This window comes from Cygnus atratus, chromosome 7 (assembly GCF_013377495.2).
Source record: "Cygnus atratus isolate AKBS03 ecotype Queensland, Australia chromosome 7, CAtr_DNAZoo_HiC_assembly, whole genome shotgun sequence".
Taxonomy (NCBI): Eukaryota; Metazoa; Chordata; class Aves; order Anseriformes; family Anatidae; genus Cygnus; species Cygnus atratus.
Genome location: NC_066368.1, coordinates 7,442,749 through 7,453,034, shown reverse-complemented (window position 1 = coordinate 7,453,034; position 10,286 = coordinate 7,442,749). Strand labels below are relative to the sequence as shown.

The 10,286-nt window shown below is 49.5% G+C and overlaps 1 protein-coding gene across 1 annotated transcript in view; it reads right to left on the bottom strand.

The window, feature by feature from the left end:
* Positions 1 to 7,863: 7,863 nt before the first annotated feature.
* The window catches only part of VAX1 (ventral anterior homeobox 1), a 3,479-nt gene continuing 1,056 nt past the window's right edge, over positions 7,864 to 10,286 (bottom strand). The window contains exons 2-3 of the mRNA XM_035547845.1: positions 9,510 to 9,697; positions 7,864 to 8,418 (exon numbers count right to left, since the gene is read on the bottom strand). Coding sequence (XP_035403738.1) covers positions 7,864 to 8,418; positions 9,510 to 9,697 — 743 coding nt within the window. The remainder of the gene's footprint in view (positions 8,419 to 9,509; positions 9,698 to 10,286) is intronic.

The following is a 10,286-nucleotide window of genomic DNA, read 5'->3' as shown; positions in this document are numbered from 1 at the left end:
AATTTCAGCATCTTCGATTAGACTGAAAATATTTCTTCTTTATTTGTTTTTTGAAGTAGATTTATAGCAAATACTATATTCATTTAGTTTAATCTTTTTCCCATTAATCTGGCCTGCTCAAATAGCTTTCACATGTTTGTTGTTAGTGATGTACATACTTCTTAGACATTTAAGAGACGTGCCATAGGAAAGTTTCCATTGCCTGATGAGGTAGCCATATAGACATTTCTTCTTTTATGTATAGATCTTAGACTTTGTTTCTGTGAAGATCCATGTAAACAGTACAAGAAGTTTCCCTGGAGAACTTTTGCTGGTAAATCTGGCTACCATGATTCTGGATAAAAACTTCAGGAGCTCATATTAGAAATGTAATACAGCCTAAGGTATGAGCTGGAAATACAGTTTATATGTCTGGTGCTTTCTCTTAGCAAGAGATAAATTTCATGCTTAAAAGTTTAAATAATTTCCCTGGATTTTTCCCCTATTGGCTCTCTTAATGCACTTGAAAAAGAAAAGTTATTCAGAACATAAAGGACCTGTACTAAGACTGAAGTATCCATATTATTTGTGGAGATCATCTGCTCACAAAACACTATTTAAATTCTATGTGACAAGGGATCTGCTTTCATCAAGTAAATCAATAGCAGAATTGGCAAGTGGGAGGGAAATAAACACCTCGAGTTTCTTGGGATCTTGGACTTAATAAAGAACAACTAATTCATTTATCTCACACTATTTTCTGTAAAACCATATTGGAACTATGCCAAGAAAGAAAGTATTATATATGCACAAAACCACATTTAAGTGGGAGTGAATATCAGTTCTCTCAGTAAATAAAAATAATACAATCAGAATATCTAAGAAGACACTAGGCACTAAGAAATAATAAGCATAATCCCTTTTCATTAAAAATGTTTCACTCCATGGGGCCAGTAATCCAAGACTGTTTCCATAAGACTCTGTTGTTTTAACAGCTGTGGCCATGGTATGAAGTTTCACATTTGGAGCTTGAGCACAATTAAAGTCCTCCTCAACACCTGATGAAATGGGTTCTTATTTACTAATTCATCTCAGTAATCAGCTGATCTTGAAGATGTTCACAATGGCGTGTCCAGAGAAGTATAGAGATTATCTTGGAGTGTGCACTCAGAATGCCTAGGATTGCCTGTTTATCCCTCCTTAGCTCTTTATGGAAAGACACAATTTCTTCTCCTACTTACTTCTGATTTCCATTTAGGATTAGGTTCATGAAATTCTTTAAAGGCCTCAAGGAGATTATGACCATCGAGTAGTAGGCACACTTTGGAGGCTTTAAATTATGGAGACTGGGCTGGAAAAGAAGAAGGAAGAAAGATCAGGGCTAGTGTCAGGGAATGATGGCAAGCAATGAATTGGAACTGACCATGGTGGTTGTTAAATTTTTGGTCACAGTGCCTCACCTTCATTGAAGTAATGCATATTGATACTACCTTCTACATACATTTAAATGAGTATTGGTATTCCCGTTCCACAGAAAAGACAGCAAGAAAGTAGCTGACCAATAGCTGACAATGACCTTAGGGTTAGACAGCAAATCTGACAGAAACAAGGGCTGGTCTCCTGTCCTTAATTTCAGGCTAGGGTCTAAGCCACGAGGACATCCTTCTATTCTTCTGTACACAAGCAATTTTGTCCTTCCCCTTCTCTCTCTGACAGCATTTTTGTTTGCAGGCTGAGGGCTTCTTTCATTTGACTTGCTGTATGGCTATCTTCAACCTTTTCCTGGATGTGATCTCATTAACCTTCCTCAGCTTTGTCTGTTCTAGCTGGCTTCCTTCCCAATGTCCAGTCTGAATCCCTGAAGATCCAGCCCCTGACATGCAGGAGTTTCTTTCTATATTTCTGCCTTTTCTGTGCTTTAAATTAAGACAAAACAAACAAACAAACAAACAAAAACACAAAGAAAGATTAAAACAAACAAACAAAACAAAACAGGAACACCATGAGGTTTTCCTTGCAAAATGTTCTACAGATTCACAGCGGTCACCATGTGCAAACAGGCCAATAGAAACTGAAAGAGAATTACTGAATATGTAAGGAATACCCACCTTAGAAAATATTCAAATTTGTGTTAGCATTCATTGTCTTTTCTTTTCTTTTCTTTTCTTTTCTTTTCTTTTCTTTTCTTTTCTTTTCTTTTCTTTTCTTTTTCTTCTTTTTTTTTCTTTTTTCTTTTCTTTTCTTTCCTTTCCTTTCCTTTCCTTTTCGGGGGGAGGGGGAGTGGGTGGGATAAATTTAAAATCAGTTTCACATTGGTTTTCAGACAATCTCACAGTCTGTTTTTCATGCATTTTCCATGATGTGTTTCAGCAAGACATTGCTATGGAATAAATGTACCCTGTTTTGCAACAAACCCTATGGCTCAACATTGTTTAGGCTGGGCTGCGTTATTTCTCCTCTGCTACACTTGGTTCCTCGAGTAGCTGCTTCAGTAGAAAGATAGAAATCCCATTTGATTCACCCAGGCTCTGGCAACACAGAAGATGAAGCCTGCGATCTGGTCCTCTTCTGTTGGCCATAACACCATGTGCCAGGCCCAGGTTTGTGTTCTGGGTGAGTCCTTACTGGTGTGATGTTTTCATCTTTGCTCACAGCAGGGGGATCAAACAGAAGAATGGGCTGCAGATAGTTGAAGAGAAAAAGGCTCTGGGAATTTATCACTTTTTTTTTTTTTTCTTCCACGGGGAGAATAAGAAAGAAAAGGCAGCCCCTCTTGGCAAACAGTTATATTAAGTGCAGTTTGCAAGAACTGTGTATGAAAAGAAGTTGAAAGGATTTTGATTGTTCATGTAGAAAGGAGACTAAGAAGAGGTAACATTAAAAGAGAATTAAAAAGGAAGTGGTTTCAGAAGGTAGCTTGTGAACATCTGTTTCGCCTGCTTTTAATGACAGAACATGGAACTAGTCATGGTGATAAAAAGTAGAAGATGGATATGCAAAATGTAATATATTTTTATTCTCTTTATGATTGACTGTGCAACTCACTGCCACTAGAAATTTTTAAGAGTTAACATTCGAATTAGAATGAGTCATTCATACTGATAGGAAGAAAAACATTGATACTAACAGCAACGTATAGAAGGGTAATAAACACTGTGCTTAAGTTTCTGAGTAATTATTATAAAAAAAATAATGTGGGGAATAAAGTACTTATTAGAGAGTTCTTACATATGCATCAGAGATGGTTCTTGTTGGCAGCCCTCTGGACCACGGCTATGATGCAGGGTCACGGTTCGTATTATGGCTGCTGCATCGACAGCATTACATCGATGGATGTCACTTCAGCTTCCCCGGTAATTTTGTTAAACACTTGCCAGTGACTGTGACTTGATTCTGTTCAAGAGTTATTCTTTTGAAGTGTTTTTCTTTTCTCTAAAGAAATAAAATACTCTGAAGTTAATCAGGGACCTTGTGTGCTTTTTTACATGTCACAAGGTCATGTATCTCGGGCTGATGACAGGGTTGCAAATGGAGACAAAGTGGCCAGAGGCTGCACTAATCCCTGGCATGAGGGATACGGAGGAGCAGCAAATAAAGCAGGGCCTATGTTAAGTGGGTGGGCAAATGCTTTTGAAAAAATCCTCTAAATAGACTAATTCCTCCTTTCCCTACATGGACTTGGCTAACGTTGTTTTGTGTTCTCCGTGGGTGCTCCGGAGCCGATCCTGGGAGTTTTGCCTTCCTGAGAGCCACAGGACCAGGCATGGTGTCCAGGTACCTGTGAAAATATTCCTCGGGTGCAGCTGAATGAACTGAAATAGTCCTTTGTCTTTGTTACTGCTTCACCACCCTAAGTCCCAAGTGTGGCTGCTGTTAAAGGAAAGTTTGATAAAGTCTGCCGGCCGCAGAAATACTTTTTATGATTTCCTTTAAAAAAATCACACTGGGGATAGGTGTATATTTTGTTTACTTGCTTTCCTGCTAAATATATGCCCCACAACTCACACTCACTCGTGCTCCCTCTGCACGAGCCCAGTGTTCCCCAGTTTGAGCTCAGACGCTGCGGTGATGGGCACAAATAGAGGTACTGCACGAGACGCAACACAGCCCTTCAGCAGCAGGTAGTTTCAGGAAGGTGGCTCGTGTTTGTTGCTCCAGGAGCACGAAATTCAACATATCAATAACCACAAGCACGCAGGTTCGGGACAGCTTTGGTGCAGCTGGCAGAAAAAGAAATGGGACTACCGCTTATCAGCAGGCTTTTGATGCAGACGTCCTGCACACGGGGATGTGTGTGTGCATGGCTTTTAACTCGTTCTGTGCAACAGCAGCCACAGGTGGCATTCCCACCCTCGTTTTACAGAAATCAGACCAACATGTTTCAGTTTTTCCTGCTGCACAGAGGGTATTCGGGCACCCAGGAAGCCCAGGGAGGTGCGGGAAGCTTCAAATTGCCTCCGTCCCTGATGGGGTGGAGAGGCATTTGCTCTGCTTCCAGCTGAAGGCAGCCTCCAGGAGGAAGCTGGGACGGGTGGGACTTGAAGGAGACAGAAAAAAAAAAAAAAAAAAGGACAAGGAAAAAAAAAAAGTCTTCAACTGTTCCTTTACTTGAATGCTTAGACAAGTCCCCATTGCACCTAGAGGCATGTATTTATTCAGAAATATTTAGAAATAATTAATAATAGTGGTAATAATATAAATATTTACTCTTCATGTGTATACTGAGAAGCCGTAAAATAAGTAAAATTGCTGCTTTACTGTTTGTGTGGACAATTTAGCTGGACACTGGCTTAAATTGCCTTAGGTGAGGAGCAAAGGGTTTTCACTGAACATGGTTCCAGCCCAGGGACCTCAGGCCAGGAGAAAGGGCCTCACAGTACATATGTGAGGAGACATGAAACACCCCACTGCCTCCAGCTAAAAAAATAAAATAGCAGAGAAATTCTTTTGGGGTGGAGGCACACAAGGCAGCTCTGTGATGTGGTGTGACCCCAGATTTGGGTGACAAAGTGGCCCTGTCTCAGCAGCAGAGAGGTCCCTGCGAGGCGAGGTAAATTCATGGCAGAGGAGCCCGGGAAGGTCGGGGATCACCTCCTTGGCACGGGCAGCCTGAGCCAGGGCTCCTCTCTTTGTCTGGGGCCATGCAGCCCATGCAGAGACCAAAAACTATCATCTTCCCCGGGCAGGTCCGTGCTGTCACACTCAGCTCTTTTTAACACTGCTTACCCTCCCCACCCCATAAACTTTTTCAGTCTTGACCATCAATTTCTACGTCACCTCTTCAAATGTCACCTGTGAAACCCTCCTTCGCCCACATTGCCTTTCCATCCCCAAATCATTTCAACACATTTAAAAAAATAAAAAATAAATAATAATAAAAAAAATCACCATCACCACCACACCGTTCCCTCTTCTCCCTGAGCAGTACATGTGCCCAGTGTGGGCTGGGTGCCCAGCAGAGCCCAGGACCAGGCAGGGCTGATGGTATGGGGTGCTGTGGGGTGGTACTGGGTGGTACTAGTGCAGGGTGGCCGCAGTTTGACGCCTCGCAGCAGCCCTGCAAGAGCCAGGGCCTGTGGGGGGGGCTCTGAAAAACGTGGTTTCTGCCCCATTCTGGCTGCCCTGCATGGGAGTCTCGGGGCTGGGCTGCTAAGCGGGCTGGGAGCAATGGCTGTGATAAACCCCATACAACCCCCTTCTGCCCACCCAGCGATGTGCACGTACGTGTGGGGATCCCCACACGCTGGCACACGCACACTGCGGGGACCTTGGTCCGCACCAGGCCCAGCCCCTGCCCCACCAGGCACCCCCTCAACTCCCCGAGAGGGGATGGGGTCCAGGGATGGGGCTGGGGGCACCCCGGGCACTGGGTGGGAGCCGGGGATGCCAGGGCTCGGGGGAGCGTGGTGCCCTGAACCACCCCGGCTGCTCAGGGCAAGGAGTGGAGCTCCCGCCCTGTGAGACAGACCTCACAGCCACCGACTACAAAAAAATAAAAATTTAACAACAACAAAAAAGGAATAAATTTAAATAAAAAATTAAAATTAGGACTATTGTGGAGGGATAGAATTTTTTTTTTGGCAGCGCAAGTATTAGATGAAGTCAAGTTGGGTGCTCCAAATATAAGACGAAAATACACCTAATTCCGTCGTCATATAGATATAATATATTTCACTCTCACCACATAAATACAAAACATCCAAATATCCAAAACATTCAGAACAAAAGTTAGTAGCAAGGGCTCAGCGCTCGATTCATTCATTATTTTTCCGACTAGTTGCCTAGAAACTTCAGACGTAAATAATTTACAATAAAATTACTATTTTCTTTCTGTCCAGCTCTTTCTGTCCAGTTCTGGTCTATAATTAATTCTATATACTACAGCAACCATTCCACTTTTTGTAATTTTTTTTTTTTTGGTTACAGTTTGGTGGCACGTATTTGTACAGTTTGTAAACGCCATGTGTTAAAGTTTAAAGAAAGGAAAGAAACTTAAAACCAAAGCAAAGAAATAATTTTCCCGAGTAACTAGCTAAGTACAGCATCCCTTTTCTGGCAAATTCAAGTACTGAAATTGAACAAGAAATCGATCCGGAATACTATAAGATGAAATACATATGTCTGTGGAGAAAACAGCAGTAAGGATCATGAAGAAGAAAAAAAAAATGTTACATAGGTGTATTTTAAAGTACAAAAATAACAAGAAAAGATATGCTTCGTATATTTTACGTTCGTTTTAATTGAAGTGTGAGCGATATACGAGAGGGTTATTTTAGGAGGAAGAAAGGCTAACGATTTTTTTTTGATTTAGATGCGCATTGAAATTATTTGGAAAAAAAATCAAATAGGAAAAAAAAAATTACCATTGCAACAGATGTGGAAGCAAATCGAGTCGCGACTTCCACTATTTATCTGCAGCTTTGCTTTTGCAGACCAGGTCGGCAGGACTGACCCGTGGGAATACAAAAAGGGACGCTGTGATTTCTCGAAGGGAGAGAGTTTGATCCCAAATCTCTACAGCCACTGGTTTCTGTCTCCCCGCTCCGTGCGTGTATTTTCGAGGCAGTCCGTTCCGGCCCTTCCCACATTCAAGATTTGTCATGAAAAAAAGAAAAAAGTTGCTGGACGTTTTCCTGGCTGGTGCGAAGGGCAAGCAGCGAGGATGTCGGTGCGGAGTGCAGCGAGTGTGTATGGGACGGGGCCCCAGGTGGAGCCCCCCGACCTTTGTGCTTAGGAGTCACTGAAGTCTGGGAAAAAATGAAAAAAAAAAAAGAAAAAAAAAGGGAAAAAAAAAAGGAAAATAAAAATAACCGGGCGTCACCTGGCAGCTCCATCTTCCTCTCCCCGAAATCCTTCTCCCTCGCTTGGCATTGGCCGGAGCCGGTCCCCGACAGCCCGGCCAAAGCTCGCCCCGTCCGCTCTGCCTTTCCTCCCGGTGTCAGAGCAGCCGAACAGACAGACAGACAGACAGACGGACAGACAGACTGACCCCCCGACAGACGCGCCCCGTCTGGGCGCGGGGAAGGGAGAGCCGTGGGGGGGGGGGGGGGGGGGGGAGGCGCCCCTCGCTGTGCCCCGGCCCGCGGAGGGAACCGTGCCGAGCCGTGCCGAGCCGTGCCAAGCTGAGCCGAGCCGTGCCGTGCCGTGCCGAGCCGTGCCTTGCCGAGCCGTGCCATACTGAGCCGTGCCGAGCCGTGCCAAGCTGTGCCGTGCCGTGCCGAGCCGCGCCGTGCCGAGCCGAGCCGCGGGGCTGGAAGGCGGTGGCGAGGGAGGAAGGGGAAGAGGGGAGGGAGGAAGGTTGGGCGGGAGGGGGCCGCCGCCTGTCCCATAAATACCGCCACAAATAGATACTCTAAATATAAATACGGGCCGAGTCGCTCGGAGTCAGTCCAGCGCTTTTTTCTCCGCGCTCTCTTTATTGCTGGTCCGGGAGTAGGGCTCGAAGGCGGACGAGCTCAGGTAGCGGGCCGACAGTTCCTGCAAGTTGCCCGCCAGGGAACCGGCCACGGCCAGGGGCGCGGAGGCCAGCCGGCCGGCCACCGAGCCCAGCAGCGACGGCACCGGCAGCCCGAAGAGCCCCGGGCCGGCGGCGGCGGCGGCGGCTCCGTGCAGCGCCCCCGGGGGGGGCGGCCCCGCCGCGCTGCCGCCGGCCGCAGGATGCGGGGAGCCCCCGGGGGGAGCCGCCGCCGCCGCCGCCGCCGCCGCCGAGCTGCCGGTGCCCGCGGCCAGGCCGGGTCCCCGCAGAGCCGAGCCCAGCGGCCCGGTGCCGCAGGGGGGCAGGAGGCCCGGTAGCCCCGGCGGGGAGAGCAGGCGGCCCTGCTCCAGCAGCCGCAGGACGCTGCAGGTGGCGGCGGTCTCGGATACGACGGAGCGCAGCTCCGAGTCCTTGCCCTGGTCCTTTTTCTGCTTGGTGCGCCGGTTTTGGAACCACACTTTTACCTGCGGGACGGGGAGGGGGGGAAAAGGCAGGGTCAGAGGGGAAAATGGGGGGGGGGTCCCGCGGCGCTGCGCCCCGCATCCGGCCTGCTGCCCCCCCCCCGTCGGGTGCCCTCGGGGGGGGTCGTCTCCCCGGCAGACCCCCGGTGCTCCCCCCCGGTCCCCGCAGGGCCCCCCGGGCCCTGCTCAGGGTGCGGGTCCTGGGCTGAGAGCAGCCCCTCGGGGCACCCCCGGGCGGCATCACCTCCTGGCCCTTTTGCGCAATGTTTGGCTTTAAAAAGCAACCTGCTCTCCCTTAAAAAATAATAAAAATAAAAATAAAAAAGCGTCCCCCTAAAAAACCGGCCCAAACCCAACAGCACGGAGGTTCCCGGAACCCCCCAGCTATTGAACTTGTCACTCCCAGCCGGCAGGGGAAATTAAAAAAAAAAAAAAAAAAAGCTAATTAGCTTGTCAGGGGGATTTCTTGTTGGGTGATATTTTGCAGGAGGATGAAACCGGCTCGCACAAGCCCGGCTTTTGGTGGCTCTGCCCCGCTCCTGCGTCGCCCGGCGGGACGGGGGCGGTGGGACGGGGCGAGCCCCCCCCCGGCAGCCCTGCGGGGCTCGGAGCCTGCAGCCCCCGGCCCCGACCCGTGGCACCCAGCAGGACGCAGCCATCAGAGGACCGGTCCCTAAATCCAGCAGCCGGCAGGGGAAGGCGCACCCCCCCCCCCCCCAAATTTAGGAGCTCTCGGGTCGGCCTCCCCGCTCTTCCCCTTGTCCACGGGTGGATTTGGCTGCGTGGCCGAGCCCCCACGGCCCCACGCAGCCGCGGGGACGCGCGTGTCCCCGGCCACCCTCGCATCCCCCGGGGCACCCCGGGCGCATCCCCGCGGGCCTCCCCTTATTGCTCCCCCCCACGAGGCCCCCCACGGCCGGACACGCGTGGGTGGGCTCCCGGGGGCGGCTCTGCCCCTCCAGCCCTGCGCCACGGCTCCCGGGGCCTGCGCGGGGGCGCGCAAAAAGCGCGCAGGGTCGCGGAGAGGCCCGGGCCGGCCCGGGCCCCATTTTCAGCCCCACGGAAGGAACCGGGGGCCCCGTCCCGAGGGGTACCTGAGTCTCGGAGAGGTTGAGCTGCCGGGCGAGCTCGGTGCGCTCCCGCCCCACGACGTACTGGCACCGCTGGAACTCCATCTCCAGGCGGTAGAGCTGCTCGGCCGTGAAGGAGGTGCGGGTCCGCTTGGGACGGTCCAGATCAAGCCCCTTAGGCAGAATAATTTCTCGGATTGAACCTTTGGCATCTGGCAAAGAAGGGCGCAGGCAGTTTTACACCCAGGAAACCTCCTTTTTTTTTTTTCTCCTTTCTTTTTTTTTTCCTTCCCGAGGCAAGCAGAAAGCCGCTGGCAGCGCTTTCGAGACCGAGACCCGAGGGAGGATAGAGAGAGGGGACCCCCAGATTGCACCTGGCCACTGCACCCAAGGAAGGGGAAAAAAAAAAAAAACAAAAACAAAAAAACAACCCACCAGAGAAGGGAGGAGGGGGCGATGGGGCCCCAGGGCTCTGGAAATAATCCCCTCAGCCCATTTAAAATTGGCTTGAGCACATCGCGCTGACAGTACGGCACTGCGGCATCACCCCGGCCCCTCTGGGAGGCCGGGGAGAGATGCTCCAGGCCGGGCTTTGTGACCGCAGGGCTGGGCTACCCTTTGTTCCCCCCGGGCTCCGGGTAGGGGGTTGCTGGAAGCCCCCTCCCGCTGCCCTTTAAAATATAAAGTCGTCTTTTTTTTTTTTTTAATAAAAAAATAAAAATAATTTTTTAAAAGTTTCCCATGCGCCAAAGCAGGCGGGAGCCTCCCGGGCACGGGCTGGCCGGCTGCCCACCGCCACCC